Source organism: Aristolochia californica, unplaced genomic scaffold (genome assembly GCF_029961685.1).
Source record: "Aristolochia californica isolate CCGP_79_NKW_82.1479 unplaced genomic scaffold, dmAriCali1.0.hap1 SCAF_9, whole genome shotgun sequence".
Classification (NCBI taxonomy): Eukaryota; Viridiplantae; Streptophyta; class Magnoliopsida; order Piperales; family Aristolochiaceae; genus Aristolochia; species Aristolochia californica.
In genome coordinates this window covers 1,691,253-1,707,569 of record NW_027182290.1, presented here as the reverse complement: position 1 = coordinate 1,707,569, position 16,317 = coordinate 1,691,253, and the positions used below count along the sequence as shown (strand labels likewise).

The following is a 16,317-nucleotide window of genomic DNA, read 5'->3' as shown; positions in this document are numbered from 1 at the left end:
ATGGCGAGAAACATTTGCTGCTTCCAAGTCGAAACCCTACATTCTGGCTCACCGTCCGCTTCGTATGCTGCAATAAATAGTTCAGATGATGTCATTGAGGTCGACATTACCTGTTCTCTTGGTTGTAGCTCTGCTGGTTTTCGAAGAGAGAGTTTCCAGCCCGTCTTGCCAAGTCGTCGAGGACCGTGGCAGCAGTCCTGAGGAGGGCCGGAAGGGTGGGAGCTCTGACGATTTTAAGGTCATGATGGTGGCGAATTTGCTCTTGATGGGATCCGAATCGGGCTATATGAATATTTATTTTAGAGATTCGTATATGACCAAATTCTTTCGGGTAAATGTTCCTAAACCTTTGCTCTTCTTCATTTGCTAGGCAGTTCCAAGCGTAAAGCTTTTGCTAGTTGTGGCCGTCTAGGCTTAGGATTTTTGTTTAACTGGGAGTTTTTCGAGTTGGAATTAGCGGGATTAGACTCTAGAACTAGGTTCCAGTTAAGAAGAGTGGGGACGAAAGGAATTTCTGAAATTTTCGAACATGGCTAAGATGGGAAGATCACCGGAGAACATCAAAATGGAACCAAGAAATGTTAACTGTTGTGGTAGGAAATTAGTGTATCTGCTGTTAGGGAAAAACCGACGATGATAAACAAAGCAAGTAAATGGTAATCATGCACAACATAATATTTTACGTGGTTCGGCAAATTGCCTACGTGAACGGGAGCTGTAGAGGATTTCATTTTAAATCAGTTGAGGATTACAATGTAATAAAGAGGTTTGTCTGTTACAGTAGCAGCGTCATCCCACTGTCTCTCACAACAACAACTCCCTACTGCCTCTATTAGTAACACCTGGAAAACCTCACTGCAGCCTCTGCTTGCAACCATTGCTGCCTCTACCTTTGCCTCTGCCTGCAACAATTGCTGCCTGTGCCTGTGCCTGTGCCTGCAGCCACTGGAAGGCCTCCCTGTTGCATCTGCCTTCAGCCACCGGAAGGACTCCCTACTGCAATGACTCCCTCTGGAATCAATGACTCTTTGTCCTCTGGCAACGGCAAGCCTCCACGGCTCTAGCCTCTGGCAATGGCAAGTCCACGACTCCAGCCTTTGGCAACGGGCGAGCCTCCACGGCTCTGCCCTGATCTGAGCCTATCCTCTCTTTCAGCACCGGCGAGTCCCGGTGAGACCAAAGCTCACTGCTTTGTCTTCCTGGCAAGACCGAAGCTCACTGCTTCGTCTTCCTGCCGAGACCGAAGTTCCTGCTTCGTCTTCCTGACGAAACTCTCTCTTCCGGCGACGGCAATGGCGTCGCACGGCAGTGCTCACGGCTCCTCTGCTGTATCTCACAGCAGCGTCTGGAGCGGTTCCTCTGCTGTATCTCACAGTAGAGTCTAGAGCGGCTCCTCTGTGCTGCCACTGCAACACTAAGAGTCCCCGTCTCTCGGTTTTCGGCAACGGCGTCGGAGTTCCGAGCTCCGGTGACGGCAATAGCACCGAGCCCGAGCTCCTCCTCTGTTTCGCTACGTCACTCTGAACGACGCTGGAGGTCTCTCAATCCCGAGAGACTCTCTGCTTCTTCTCACCAGAACAGCATCGCCCAGCAGCTCCGGCAACGGCGTCGACGGTGAGCCTCTACGGCTCTCTCCTCTTCGACGACAACGAGCCTCTGCGGCTCTCTTCTCTGGGGCAACGGCACCGACGATGGTACCGGTGTCGTCTGTGGGAATTCAAACCCCCTCTCTGCTCCAACAGCACCGTCGAAGCTTCACGGGTCCACACGTCGTCTCTAGGCCCTCTGCCTTCCTGTGACAGTGCCAAGATCCGAGCTTACATGGCTCTCTCTTCTCCGGCAATGGCAACGACTTCAATTGAGCCTTCTCGAGCCTCCTTGCTGCTTCTCACTGAAGCGTCTTTGGCAGACCGAAGGTTCTCCCCCGCTTCGTCTTCTTGGCGCACACACATGCACCAATACAAAGCGGGGGAGAGAGTTCCGAACTTCTCTCTCCTTCTCTTCCCCGGCGCCGAGCATCCCATTGACGCTCTTTTCGGCAACTCCCACTGACGCCGATACCCTGTTTTGCCGCTACGTCGGTCAGTCCCAAAAGTATCCCCGAAATATCAACGGGAGGGAAACTTAATTTCCCTTGCATGTAGCACACGCGAAACAGTGAGAGAAAGTATCAGGGGCCCACCTCTTTGGCGTTGGCCCCGATACTGCCTGACATCTGCTTGGGACGAAGTCTCATCTTTTAACATTTGTACTTTGATAGCTTTATTTCTGTTGTTTGCACTTTTGCTTTTAAGTCTTAAAGTTCGGTTAGTGAACTGACTGTTTTTAAATGTAATTATTAACTTTTTTATAAAAAATTCATGTTAATAGTCTTTTTCCTCCCCTCAGCATGATATGCATAGTCAGTGTTTAGTATTAAAAAAAAAAGAGCCAAACTTTGGAAGAGTTCATTGTTCCTGTTGGTTTTGTTTTAACGACTTCATTTTTGTAAAATAATCGACAGTGTTTCGTGACAGCAAACTACTTTGAAAACCTGTTCCATTAGAGTATGTACTTAGTCCTTTTTACTAAAGATGTATTGATTTCCTTCGAGCTTTCTAATGTCATCTAGTGTTTCTTGAACCAGAAATCATTTGAGAGGTTGAAGCCAGATATGCTGGTCGTCCTGGGAGATATATCTGCAAAGGGATCAGAATTGACAAGTAATAAATGGTTATCAGTTCTGCAGCAATTTCAGAGAATTTTGGGCCCCTTTCTTGATCTTCCTCTTCATGTGGTTTTGGGGGATAGAGATGTTGGAGAATGCAATAGATTGAAAGTAAAGTCAGTTAACCAGATAGCCAGCAGCTTACCAGGATTAGACCCTGCTGGTTGTGGATCATTTGTGGTTAGCAATATCAGCTTTGTGTCCCTTAATGCTGTTGCACTGCTTTGTGGCAATAATGATCTACGGTTCAGCATCGAAAGGGTCATTGAGGGAGAAAGTCTAGATCTCAGTAGACACGCCAAGGGTACTACAGTGCTATCAAATTCACCTACCGAGTGGAAGAATGATATTGGTGACTTTCATCAGAGGGAAAATGCAGTTGAGTCTGAGTCTGGTCCCGTCCTTCTACTACACTTCCCTTTGCATTGGAATATTGACCACTGTGGAGGACATAAATCTCTTGCTGAAAACATTGGAAGCAGTCTCCATCAGAGTTCAAGCACATATTTGAATTGGTAACTTTATGTAGTTATATTGTATGCAAGGTATATTTGTCTTTTTTCTTTTTCTACAACTTTGTGCAATATCATGCAGAGGTCCACTGCTGCATGAAACCTTTGTTTCTTTTGAGGAACCAGGTACCTCGTTATTTGATGTTGGGATCTTTTACAAGTACACTGTGGGCCCTGTAATCTTTGACAGGGCTCATCATGGTAATGGAAAGACATTTGCCTTTTAATAGTGGCAATTGCTCCATGTGCGTCAGCGTGTGCTTTTCTTAACATTTCCCGTGTCATGAGTTTATGTATTAACTAAATTTTATCTTAGAAAAATTGTTTTTTAAGACTTTAATTTTTTACTGTGCAGTAAGTGTAGGAGAAGTATTAAGCCTTCTTCTTAAGTGTGTTTCTACTGGTCTCTCAACCAGTGTCAAACACTTCAAGTTCCTTTGGTGCCATGAGAAGGCTTTTAAATAGGCAGCTTTAGTTTCACTTAAGCTAGTTTGATTTTAGCAGCATTTTCATGTTGGTGTTGTATGACATTGGAGTTCAAAAAAAGAATGGTAGATTGTTTCTTTACTTGTGTATTAGACCCTTAATATATATATATGTATATGTACACACACACACACACACACACATATATGTATGTATGTATGTATGTATTTGAGTTCTATTTTAATGTTGTCAAAATTTGTGTCAGGGGATATGTAGGTGATGGGCCACATGAGGTGCTGCTCAGCATGCCACCAAATGCGACAGAGTATATCTTTCAGGCTCTAAGACCAAGGTCTTTCAATGATCTTGACTTTGTTTTTTTTTTTTTTTTCTTTTAATGCATTCCTTTCTCTTTCTAAATCCTGAGAATTTGATTTATATATTTTCTGTTGATTTTGAAAGAAAATTTATCTAATTTATATTGAAAGCTATTGTGCTATTCCTTTTCAAGGCATGATACTCATTTTTTAACTCTTGAACGTGGTGCTTTTTGAAATGCATTTTAGATCTCATGGTTTGGACGACCATTAATAATATAAATTGACCATGTAAGTTTACTGGGAGTAGTGACTTGATTTCTTCACAGATTTACCAAATAACTTAGAAATTTTTTTCCATTTTCATGATGTTTTGCAGGATAGTGTTCAGTGCTCACACCCATCAATTTTGTTATCACACCCACAGGGATGGGACCCGTGAGGTTACTGTTCCGGCCATGACATGGAACGCAAAGGATGATCCAGGTTTTGTCATTGCCACCTTCAGGCAGAACGATGCAGTCATTGTGACCCAATGCTCTCTGGCCCGAGAATCACATGTTTTGATGGCTTATGCATCTGTTTTGGCTCTATTATTATCCACCATGCTGATGGCAGCCAAGTCACATTTTTGGAATTTGGCCTGAAAGATCTTTCCATTTGTAATTCTTTGTACGCGCCATGGAAGCTTCAAGTGTACTTATTTGTTTCCTACCAAAAAGTTCACTGATTCTTTATAGTTTGTAAAATAAGTTAATGCTTGTATTTTATAGGAGCTGTTTTTCAGAATATCTTTATTTTACTTGATGAAACCATCTAAAAAGGAGTCTTTTCGGTTCTCCTTTGTATAACTGAGATTCTTCCCAGTGTGAACCCTGGGGAAGAAAGTGAAAGTTCAGGAAATAGGAATAACGGACTAAAGGCTTGTTTGCGGTGACCTCTGCTAATTGGTTGGCCCATGAAGTGATCCTCGTCGTTCTGACATGCTTTTTCTAGGTACATGAAATCTCCAAAGTCGGCCCTCATTTTTAGGTCTCGGAATTACTTGAAAGTGAAATGTGGGATGCAGATTATGGTTGAAATTGGAATGTGGGACAAGTTCTTTCTTTGATGCCCTCTTTTCCTGCTGCTCTACTGGAAAGTAAAATTCTTCTGATGTGCGATAGCTAAGCCATTCTGCCTCCCTTTAAAGCTTCCACTCAGGTACCCGAGTTCCATTTCACTTGTGCAAGAACATGGCTACCTTACATATCAGTAAGAAATATGCCTCGGACTGCCAACATCTCCATCATTGTTTTTCAGGTAAGCCAAACATCTTCTCAATTTACTGTTTAATGTGATAAGATGTTCTTCGCATTAGTAGTATTTAGCCTATTTGTTGGATTTTGTATTGTTGACTGTACTAAACTGCAAATATTATGTAGAGTTTCTTGGTTAGTGACATCTGAGTGAAATAATAATCACTAAACTGTCTTAGCAACAGGTAATGAAGCGATTGTGGAGATTCTCACTAGCAGAAATCTGGAAGAGTACATGCTTATCTGCCAAACTTACACTGCTCTATACAACAACGATCTTCTTTCTGTGCTCTCTGGCACAAAGAAGGCTAAGAAGTTGGCTGTAAGATACTTAATTGCACTACTCAAGACCCAGAATACTCAGTAATTGAATCATGTATTGACCTTTCATGGATTCGCAGATGGTTGCATATCTTCGCATTTGTGAACCTCATGAACGTGATGCTCAGAAACTCAGAGGAGCGCTTGTTGGCTCACGCGTGGACTTGGATGCCATAATTGAAATCGTATGCACACGCTCTTCATTGGACCTTCAGAATGTCACAGTCTTACTTGACTAAATATAATGCAGATATTGGGCAAGATATAGCCCTCAAGACAAATCGAAACTCCAAAGAGGTATCGTTGCCAGTGAGGAAATGAAAACCATGATTTTTTTAATCATGTTTGGTTAGTAGAACGATCAAGCTGCCATCTCAAATTGGTGGTATCTGAGTACTTCCTAATTGTTATAAAATGTTCAATATCTCCAGGTTTTTCAGGCTATTTTGAATTCAACTCGGTTCTCAGGGGCCAGAGTGGATACGAGCATGGCCATGTGTGATGCTAAAATGATTTATGAGGCAATGGAGAGTGGAAAATCCATTGATCGGAGGACTATTTTCTCTATTATCAACCAGAGAAACAGTGGACAGCTTAAAGCTGTTCTGCTAGCCTATAAACAGCTCTATGGCCATGACTTCTCCAAGTCACTAAAGCAAGCCAAATGTGGGGAATTTGGAAAAGAACTTCACGTCATAATTAAATGCATACAGTACCCTGTGAAGCACTTTGTCAAGCAACTTCGAAGAGCAGTGCAGAAAGGTAGTGCCCAAGAGGCTCTAATCCGAATAGTCAGCACCAGGGCAGGGATCGACATTAAAGGCATCAAGAGTGCATTTTCTGCTAAGACGGGTTGGCCTCTGGAGAGCCTTGTGAGGAGTGAATTCAGTAATACAGAGAAGGGAGATGACTTGGTATCCAATGTACTCATTGCGCTGATGAAGTAGACTGTCCTTTGCCTGGTCTGTAAATTGCTTGTGCTTTTTACAGTGATTTTCTGAAATAAGTTAAAACCCTTTGTTGTTCACCTATCTATGCAGAAATTGAAAATATAAGAAAGAGATCACATTCCTTATTCACCTGAGTATAAGATGCCAAATACTTCTCAGTTATGATAGGGCCTTCAAAAAGACGGTATTTGCCAGAAGATTATCTGAACGGACTGAAGTTGAAAATTTTGTTCCTTAATCTCAACTAAATATATTAACATTGCACTCAGCATCACCCACAAGAAGGGAATGAGAGCCCTCTTCAATCATCTTAGAACCATTTTCATCAGTTTTACTGAGATGGTCACAAGGTCTCACAATAAAGTCCACTTCAACTCTTTCACCAGCATCCAAATGCACGCTTTCAAACGCAACCAGCTGTTTGATTGGTGCCCCAGGTTTCATCGAGGACCATCGAACAAAGAGCAGCACGGGATGTCTTCCGGCCATCTCACCATGATTCTTAACTTGAACAACAGCAGAAAATTTCAGGCTCTCACAGAACTCAACTCCAAGCACATCAGTGTAGTGAATTGTCGAATTCGAAGTTGAATCCTTGGTTGCTGGAACAATGTTGGATGGGTTCAAAGAGAGTGTTTTTTGAGTACCAGAAACAAACTTATATGAGTAGGTGGAGTAGCTCAAGCCAAAACCGAATTCATAGACTTGTCTGCCTTGGTAAAATCGATAAGTGCGTCCAGGATATGTGGACGCAGGGTCCGGTCTCATCCTCATATCTGTCATGGGAATTTTGGTATACTGTTGCGGATACCAAGTGATAGGTAATCTTCCCCCTGCTCATAAAGAAAATGTTGCAACTGGGTCAGTTAAGAGGTGTCGAAAACAGGGTTTTGTTTCCTATTGCCAGAGTACAAATTCGATTTTCTGGATAGGTTATTCATAAGAGGACTAACTATGATCGACCATAAAAGCACAAGAACCAGCATTTCTTCAAAACATTCAGAAATTTTACCTGGGTTGTAGTTGCCAAATATAACATCAGCAATTGCTACTCCACCTGCTTCTCCAGGATAACCTGCCCACAATATGCTTCCAATATTTGGATCCCGTTTTGCAAATGAAATGTCCAAAGGGCCACCACTTAGAAGCACCAAAATAACAGGTTTCTTTGCAGCTTTAGCAACATGGGTGATTAGAGTTCGTTGCTTCCTGGGAAGACCCAACTCGACTCTGTCAAACTCCTCTCTCTCTAGTGTTTGATCCAAACCCATAATCAGAACAACATAATCTGCTGCTTTAGCAACTTTCACTGCCTTTGTGATTGAAACAGAAGAATTGCAGGCAACTGTATCACACCCAGAGTAGTACGTGCTGTTCTTTACTTGACTCTCCAGTGCTTGAAGTGGTGAAACTCGCTTACATGGAGGACCTGCATAGTTTCCTAGCAGCGTTTCTGTGACATTTGCATTCGGACCAATAATAGCAAGGGTCCCAGTTCTTGTTCTTGAAAGTGGAAGAAGCTTTGCTGAATTCTTTAACAGCACAATTCCTTCTCGAGCAGCCTTAAGAGCTAGATTTTGGTGCTTTTTGGAGCACACCTGGTTTGGTCCAATGTTTCCAAAAAGTTGATTCTTAGGATTGCCATTGAACAATCCCAGCCGCATTCTGAGGGAGAAAAGATTGTAAAGGGCTCTGTCTACATCAAACTCCGATAGTTTTTTCTGTTGGAGAGCAGATTTTGTGTGTTGCAACAAGAAGGTGCCACAGTCTACATCCATGCCTGAAATCAAACATTTTTAGATGTTATTATGGTCAACAAAGAATATCTTAATCAATTTTTGAAACAAGGTAAATGGTGCCAAGCCAAGAAGACAGCCAGTTCTCAACTTTGAGCTTCTGGATTCATGTCCATATATGAATCACCAGTTTCAAATTTTCGCAGCTTCTCTAGAGAATATGCAAAGGAAATGTAAAGGCTTTCGAAGGATTACAAATGATTTCCACTTACCAGCTCGAAGAGAAGCTGCAGCCCCATCTTCAGGGGTCTTGGAGTAGTGATGAGGAGTGTAGATCATGGCAACGGCATCACAATCAGAGACAATATATCTGAGGATATCCAAGGAAAAGGGATATGGTAACCAAATGTAAAGGAATAACAAAAGCAAAAAGCAGTTCTATTTTTTATATTTTCTTACCCATTAAAGCCCCAATCGTGCCTTGCAGTTTTTGACAGTAGATTAGAGTCTGCACAAGGAGGGACGCCATTGACGCTGTTGTAAGAGCACATTATCCCACTTGCTCGGCCTTCTTGAACACAGCTTTTGAATGGGGGATTATAAGTATCGGCTAAATCTTGCAAAGATACCTGAAAATAAAATAAGTACAGATCAAATACTGTTCAAACTTATAAGACACCTGAACTAGTTCACCGTCGAAAACAAGCAAATGAAAGAAAAACGATATCTTGTATGGGGAACTAAGAAGAAAGGAAGTAAAAAATTAGACCTTGGCATCAAACATGTAACGCGTAATGTTTTTCCAGCTATCCAAATCATAGGCAGTGAAATGTTTGCAACAAGCAGAAGCTCGAAGATGCTCAGGACCACCAGATGATTCCAGTCCTTCAAATGGATCACCTTGAAGTCCTCTCACATAAGACACTGAGTATCTGCTGGCCACCACGGGATCTTCCCCTGGCGTCTCCTGTCCTCTACCCCATCTGGGATCTCTGAAAATGTTGATATTAGGAGCCCAGAACGTGAGTCCCGTCGCTTGCCCACTGTTGTAAATAGCCCGAGCTTCAGTTCCGATCGCCTGCGTTTAGTTCTCAGCAACTTAAACGCTCGAATAACTTGCGAACCTAGAATTCATTATGATCAAAAGCAGCTTACCTCTCCGATTTGATACCACAGACGCGGATTGAAGGAAGCAGCAGTAAGGATAACTTGTGGGAAGCTCGTTGCAGTATGAATAGTCCCATTGAGAAATTGGATAGCGTATACGCCAAACTGGATCTCAGCCCCAGGAAATTGAATCCCACGTTTCCTTTCCCTCCATGCAACGCCGTGAAGCGACTCGGACCACCAGTTGTAGGCCGGGATACCCAGTCGAGGAATGGCGGCGGATTTAGCCACGAGCTGAGAGATTTTCTCATCTACTGTAAGCCGAGAGACGAGGTCCCTCACTCTTTCGCTGATGGGCAGAGAAGTCTTACAAAATCCGTAAGAGCGATTCAATGGGTTAGACGCATCGCATGCATGCGGTGGCAGAGCTGAGAAAGCAGAGCCTAAGAAGACCGCACAGTGGAGAATTAACAGAGGAAGGAGATGTTTGTTGAACTTCATCTCTTCCGGTTTTGCTTCAATCTTCGAAGAGGACAGATGAAGCCACTGACGGGGAGATTTGAGGAAACTTATAGATAGAATTGACCAGATGGGCACGTGAATTTAAAATTTCCGGATTTCTTATCCTTGCCTTCTTGGTAACAACACGTTTAGGATCGTTCGACGAATTTTCTTTGGCATATCTGAATTTGAATGAGACTTTCGTCATATAAGGGTATGGAGTTAACATTTTAAAATTCAAAAAATATACAAACGGTAAAAAAGCTCTCGTCTCTCCGGTCTGCCTGGTAACTACAAATGGGAATTTCACAAATAAGGGAACAAACAATTAATGGATAGAGTGAAAGCCGAAGGACACTGGTTTTCGAATTACTTTAGATTCTCATGTCCATTTTATTCTGAATTGGTTTGCTATGACGGGAAGCCTCTGTTAGTCATCTAGACTGACTACAATATTGCTTTCATTCACACCCATGAGTTTTAAGACCAGAATATTGTCTTCGAAAGATTACATTTGCTTATTCAATATCCCAAAAGGGATTTCTAGTTGGGTTCATGACCCTTTATTTCATCCATTTAGATTGATTTTATACTCAGAATCACCCACAAGAAGAAAATGCGAGCCCCTTTCCATCACCTTGGATCCATTTTCATCAGTTCTGCTAAGATGGTCACATGGCTTCACGGTAAATTCGATTTCAGCCTTTTCTCCGGCAGTCAAATGCACGCTCTCAAATCCAACCAACTCTTTGGCAGCTGCCCCGGGTTTCACATCGGAACCGCGAGCAAAAAGCAGTACAGGATGTCTACCAGCCATTTCACCATGATTTTGAACTGCTACAACAGCCGAGAATTTCAGGCTCTCACAGAACTCGACTCCCATCAATTCAGTTTGGTAAAGTGCCGAGCTTCCATTTGAATGGCTGCTTGCTTTAGTGATGTCTGACGGTTTCAGGAAGAGACTGTTTCGAGTAACAGAGATGAACTCATACGAGTAGGTACAATAGCTCAAACCATAACCGAACTTGAAGACTGTTTGACCACGATAGAATCTATAAGTGCGTCCAGGATAGCCAGATGCTGAATCTGACCTCATCCTCATGTCGGTCATGGGAATTCTTGTATACTTCTGGGGATACCAAGTGACGGGCAATCTTCCCCCTGGACATCAGCAGGAGTAAGTTTCAGTCATCAATGACTACCTCAGAAAGTTTAGCCTAAGTCTGAAGCATATAATTCACCTGGATTATGGCTGCCGAAGATAACATCAGCAATTGCAAGTCCACCAGCTTCACCGGGATAACCAGCCCACAAGATACTCCCGATATTCGGATTGCGTTTTGCAAAAGAAATATCGAGAGGACCACCACTTAGCAGTATTAAAATCACAGGCTTCTTTGCAGCTTTGGCTGCGCGGGTGATCAAAGTTCGTTGCTGCCCAGGAAGAACCAAGTCCAACCTGTCGTGGCCTTCTGCTTCTTCTGTCTGATCCAATCCCATGATGAGAACCACATAATCTGCAGCTTTAGCAATCTCCACAGCTTTGTCAATTGAACCCAATGACTTGCAAGCGACCTTATCACATCCAGAGCTGTACTTGGTGACCTTGACATAACTCTGCAATGCTTGAAGAGGCGAAATACGCTTGCATGGAGGACCTTGGTAGTTTCCCAGTAGCGTTTCCGTTGTGTTTGCATTTGGGCCGATTACTGCTAGAGACCCAGTTTTGATTGGTGACAGAGGAAGTAACTTTGCCGAGTTCTTCAACAGGACTATTCCGTCTCGAGCTGCCTCAAGAGCTAAATCCTGGTGCTTCTTAGAGCAGACTTGGCTTGATCCAATTTTCCCAAAAAGCAGTTTTTTGGTGTTGCCATTAAACAGTCCAAGCCTCATTCTAACAGAGAATAGGTTGCGGAGTGCTCTGTCGATATCAGACTCCGAAAGTTTTTTCTGCTGAAGTGCTGATTTCGTGTGCTTCAGCAGGAAGGAGGCGCAGTCAATGTCCATGCCTGAGAACGGTTTCAGTTTTTTTCCAATCAAAAGACAACAGCAATTCATCTAACTATCAGTGAAAGCAGAAATCTGAAATCTTTGAATGAATCAAGCAAATAATCTATGATGCCCTCCATTATCAGTTAAGGACTCGGGCCATTTCATCTGTTTCAAACCTTTGAAGAGTTCATTAGGGTCCCAACTCACCAGCTTCAACGGCAGCTCCGACAGCATCTTCTGGGGTCTTGGAATAGTGATGACTAGTGTACATGATAGCAACGGCGTCGCAATCAGAGACAATGTATCTTATTTTGATCATCCATATCCGACAGAGAAAGAAATACAACCAATCAGTTTAGAAAACAAAAGAGAATAAAATTATCAGCAAATTACATCAATCAATGACCAAAAAAGTCATATTGAAGATATCCGATCTCCCCAAAATTGAAAATTTGAATCCAACTGTCCTTAAGTTGTTTTCTTACCCATTGAAATGCCATTTTTGTCTTGCAGTTCTTGAAAGCAGATTAAAATCTGCACAAGTAGGGACGCCGTTGACCATGTTGTAAGAGCACATTATTCCACTGGCTCGGCCTTCTTGCACACAGCTTTTGAATGGAGGCTGATATGTGTCAGCCAAATCTTGCAAGGATACCTGGGGAATAACAGTAAACAAGTAAAAACGAAAGTTCAAAACCAGACACTCGAGAAAAATCCAGCTTTTTTTTTTCTCTTTTCTTGAACTACTACAATAAACCCATGATTGAACATTGAAAAATAAACCCTTAGAAGAAGGCTCAGAATTTTCACCTTGGCGTCGAAGGTAAAACGTGTAACATTCTTCCAGTCATCCAAATCATAAGCAGTGAAATGCTTGCAGCAAGCAGAAGCTTTGAGATGGTCAGGACCGTCGGGTGATTTCTGTCCATAAAACGAGTCTCCCTGGACTCCTCTCACGTAAGAGACTGCATACTTGCTAGCCACAAAAGGATCTTCGCCTGGAGTCTCCTGTCCTCTTCCCCATCTGGGGTCCCGGAAAATATTGATATTCGGAGCCCAGAAGGTTAAACCAGTACTCTGTCCAGTGTTGTAAATTCCCCGAGCTTCAGTTCCAATTGCCTGCATCCAAAAGCCAGAGCAAGCCACAGTGACCAAGCCCGGACAACCCACTGACACGGAATCTGGTGTTTTATAAATAGACCCAAATACTTTAATAGAAGGTTGAAGATGACAGCTTTGGCACAAGTTTTCCACAAGTGAAAACAAGCTTCAGAGTGCACCTCCAGGATCATAATCTCTTCGGCATATGAATTACAAAAGTTTAGATGTAATAATGGATAAATGACAAAACGTGCATGATTTCTTCTTTATCTGAAGAATCGTCCTATCATCGAACGAGCTCTTTCTACAATGAAGGCTTTGATTCTACACGGTTTCACTCAGAAACAGCTTACCTCTCCGATGCGATACCATAAGAGGGGATTGAAGGAAGCAGCAGTGAGGATAACTTGTGGGAAGCTCGTCGCTGAACGAACAGTTCCATTGAACTGGACACCGTAGATTCCATATTCGATCTCATCTCCAGGGAACTGAACCCCACCGACAGCAATACCGATCCCATGGAGTGCCTCAGACCACCAGTTGTAACTCGGTATACCTAACCGTGGAATGCCAGGGGCTTTCACAACGAGCTGGGAGATTTTCTCATCTATGGTGAGTCGAGAAATGAGGTCCTCAACTCTGTGACTGACGGGTTGAGACGTTTTACAGAAACCGACAGAATGAGTCAACGGGAGAGAAGCGTCGCAGGCGAACGGAGGCAACGTCGAAGAAGCTGAGCTGAAAAAGAGCATGAAGCAGAAGAGGAGAAGAGGTGGATGCCTGGCGACTCCCATCTCCTCTCTGATGAGTTTGGTCAGAGATGGGAAGCATTCGAAATAATTCAATCGAATAAATTGGATTTTTTTTGGAAATTTATTAAATTAACCATTTTTAATAAAATATTTATCAAAATAACCAACTAAAAAAAATTTAAAAATACCCAAACGATTGACCGACCAGCTGTAAAGTCCGACAAGACATGTTACGCCTCGCACATGCTCCAACACCTGGTTGTATTCATGACACGAATCAGTCTCTGAGACAAAAATAGTATCTCAAACTCCTCCTCGTCATTGAGATACGGTATTTCCCACCCGAGGCCTCTCTGATTTCTATGACAAATATCTACCTAATAGATTCATTGAGTATCTAAAAGCACACAGTATTGTAAGGGCTATACTTAGGTACTTAGTTTTGACTACACTAATACATTTAGTCCTCTTGTAAAGATTACTATTGTTCGAATTGTGCTTTCTATTATTATGACCAACAAACGGCCTCATCACTAACTTGACGTCAAGAATGCGTTCTTCAATGATACTCTCACTGAAAATGTTTATATGAAATAACCTCTTAGGTACATTGACCCTTGTTTTCCTCATCAAGTTTGTCAATTACAAAAAGCTCTCTATGGTCTCAAACAAACTCCTCGTGCTTGGTTACGGTGCTTCAGCTCTTTTATCACTTAACTTAGTTTCTCTTACAGTCGTGCTGATACTTCTCTGTTTGTTTTTCATAAGCATTCTGATATTATCTATTTACTCCTTTATGTTGATGACATAATTGTTATCTGTAACAACTCAACTCTTATTTCACTCATAAGCTCAATTATGAGTTTGCCACTAAGGATTCAGGTCATCTCAATTATTTTATTGGCCTTGAGGTTTCGCCGATGGACTATTTATCAGTCAAATCAAATATGCACGGGATATCCTTCATCGAGCTCAATTACTTAAGAGTAAACTTGTCCATACACCTATAATTATTTCCCAACATTTGTCCGTTAATGGTTCTTTATTTTTGGATCTCACTCTTTACAAGTCTCTCATTGGCGTATTTCAATACCTGACCATCACGTGCCCTGACATTGCCCATGCAATCAACTCTTTTAGCCAATTCTTGCATGATCCCACTGAATATCATTTTCTTGTTGTTAAGCGTATTCTTAGTTATGTTAAAGACACCATTCACTTTGGTTTTACCTTTCTCTGATATTAACTGGGTCGACTGTCTTGACAATTGTTGCTCTACCTTTAGTTATTCCATTTATCTTGGAGACAATTTGATTATCTTATAATGCTAAAAAGCAACTTACGATATCACGTTCGAGTTGTGCACAATGCTCTTACGAACACTACAGTTAAATTTATTTGACTTACACATCTCCATTGTGACCTACATGTTCATATTTCATAATGACCTTTTCTCTTATGTGATAACAAAAGTGTCATCGTAATGAGCTCTAGTCCAATTTCTCACAATTGAGTCAAACATGTTGAATTAAATTATCATTTCCTTCAAGAACTTGTTATTGCTGACAAATTTTACACATAGTATATGCCACCAAGTTACCAATATTTTCACCAAAAATATTCCAAGTCCTCTTTTTTAATTTTTTCGTTTTGGCTTAATGTTATTGGATATCCCGGCCCGAAATAAGGCTTCCGTTACTGGAATCAGAGTATTAAAATTTTTTTAATTAAATATTACCGAGGATACCCAAAAATTCAAACACCTGTAGGTATCTTTGTTTTCCAACGCGACGAGCGAGTTTTTGGAGCTGCTAGCAACTCGGAGACTACAGTAATGGAATGCTCGCTTTCCCAAAGAGAAGATCCCACAACAAATATGGAAGAAAACGAAGATGATGATTCTAAATTTATGTCCAAGAATGTGGTTTAAAATGTCTCAACTCGGAACCAGAGGACGCTTCATGAACGCCGCCTGTTAAAGCTCCTTGAATAGCATTTGTTCGTTACGACGCCGCCAAAAACACCGAAACCCACCAGTGACTGCGTCGTCTTGGCCTGAGACTCGGCAGAGTCAAAGCATTTCAATTGAAGTCTCAACGAAAAAGACAGGTTACCTGTCCAATCCGATACATAGATTCGGGTTGAAGTACGCAGCACCAGTGAATGACTTGTCGGAAACAGGTTTAACTCCGCCTCCCGCGCCAGAAATTTCGTGCAAGGACTCAGACCACCAGCTGTAACTCAGGATACCGAGCCGGTGTCTACTTGCTGGGCAATTTTCACCTCGACGGAAAGATGAGATCCTTCACTCTGCTTTGTCAGCTTACAGAAGCTATACCAAGATGTAGAAGGCTTGGACGCATCACAGGCAAAATGAGACTCAAGCGAGCAAGCGCTGTTGAAGAGAAAGGCAACGCAGAAAGCAGAGAGGAGGAGAAGAACACGAAGGGATAAGAACGTCATCTTTCTCCGTCGGTTCTCCCCCCTCTGCAACTGTTTGAGACGAAGAGGCGCGAGGAGGGAGGAGATAAATGAAGAAGATTAAAAATCAAAGTGATTTAGCCCGTTATGCAATAAATGTCAGTGAAACCAAGTTA

The 16,317-nt window shown here is 42.3% G+C and overlaps 3 protein-coding genes and 1 pseudogene across 3 annotated transcripts; 2 read left to right on the top strand and 2 right to left on the bottom strand.

Moving 5' to 3' along the window:
• Nucleotides 1-33: 33 nt before the first annotated feature.
• On the top strand, nucleotides 34-4,944 carry LOC137941144 (uncharacterized). Its single transcript, XM_068786434.1, has 4 exons — nucleotides 34-331; nucleotides 2,627-3,222; nucleotides 3,911-3,997; nucleotides 4,342-4,944. The coding sequence occupies exons 1-4, from the start codon at nucleotides 86-88 to the stop codon at nucleotides 4,607-4,609; spliced, it is 1,197 nt and encodes a 398-aa protein (XP_068642535.1). The 5' UTR covers nucleotides 34-85; the 3' UTR covers nucleotides 4,610-4,944.
• Nucleotides 4,945-5,117: 173 nt separating this feature from the next.
• LOC137941428 (annexin Gh1-like) lies at nucleotides 5,118-6,635 on the top strand (annotated as a pseudogene).
• LOC137941427 (probable beta-D-xylosidase 7) lies at nucleotides 6,375-9,895 on the bottom strand. The gene is made up of 7 exons (XM_068786833.1): nucleotides 9,423-9,895; nucleotides 9,037-9,345; nucleotides 8,727-8,896; nucleotides 8,540-8,637; nucleotides 7,544-8,311; nucleotides 6,662-7,364; nucleotides 6,375-6,578 (listed from the first exon to the last, which is right to left on the bottom strand). Exons 1-6 carry the CDS (start codon nucleotides 9,873-9,875, stop codon nucleotides 6,772-6,774), a joined length of 2,391 nt encoding a protein of 796 aa, XP_068642934.1. The 5' UTR covers nucleotides 9,876-9,895; the 3' UTR covers nucleotides 6,375-6,578; nucleotides 6,662-6,771.
• A 424-nt stretch (nucleotides 9,896-10,319) lies between these two features.
• Nucleotides 10,320-13,782, bottom strand: LOC137940375 (probable beta-D-xylosidase 7). The gene is made up of 6 exons (XM_068785407.1): nucleotides 13,322-13,782; nucleotides 12,678-12,986; nucleotides 12,353-12,522; nucleotides 12,075-12,172; nucleotides 11,117-11,884; nucleotides 10,320-11,036 (listed from the first exon to the last, which is right to left on the bottom strand). The coding sequence occupies exons 1-6, from the start codon at nucleotides 13,760-13,762 to the stop codon at nucleotides 10,444-10,446; spliced, it is 2,379 nt and encodes a 792-aa protein (XP_068641508.1). The 5' UTR covers nucleotides 13,763-13,782; the 3' UTR covers nucleotides 10,320-10,443.
• Between the last annotated feature and the right edge of the window lie 2,535 nt (nucleotides 13,783-16,317).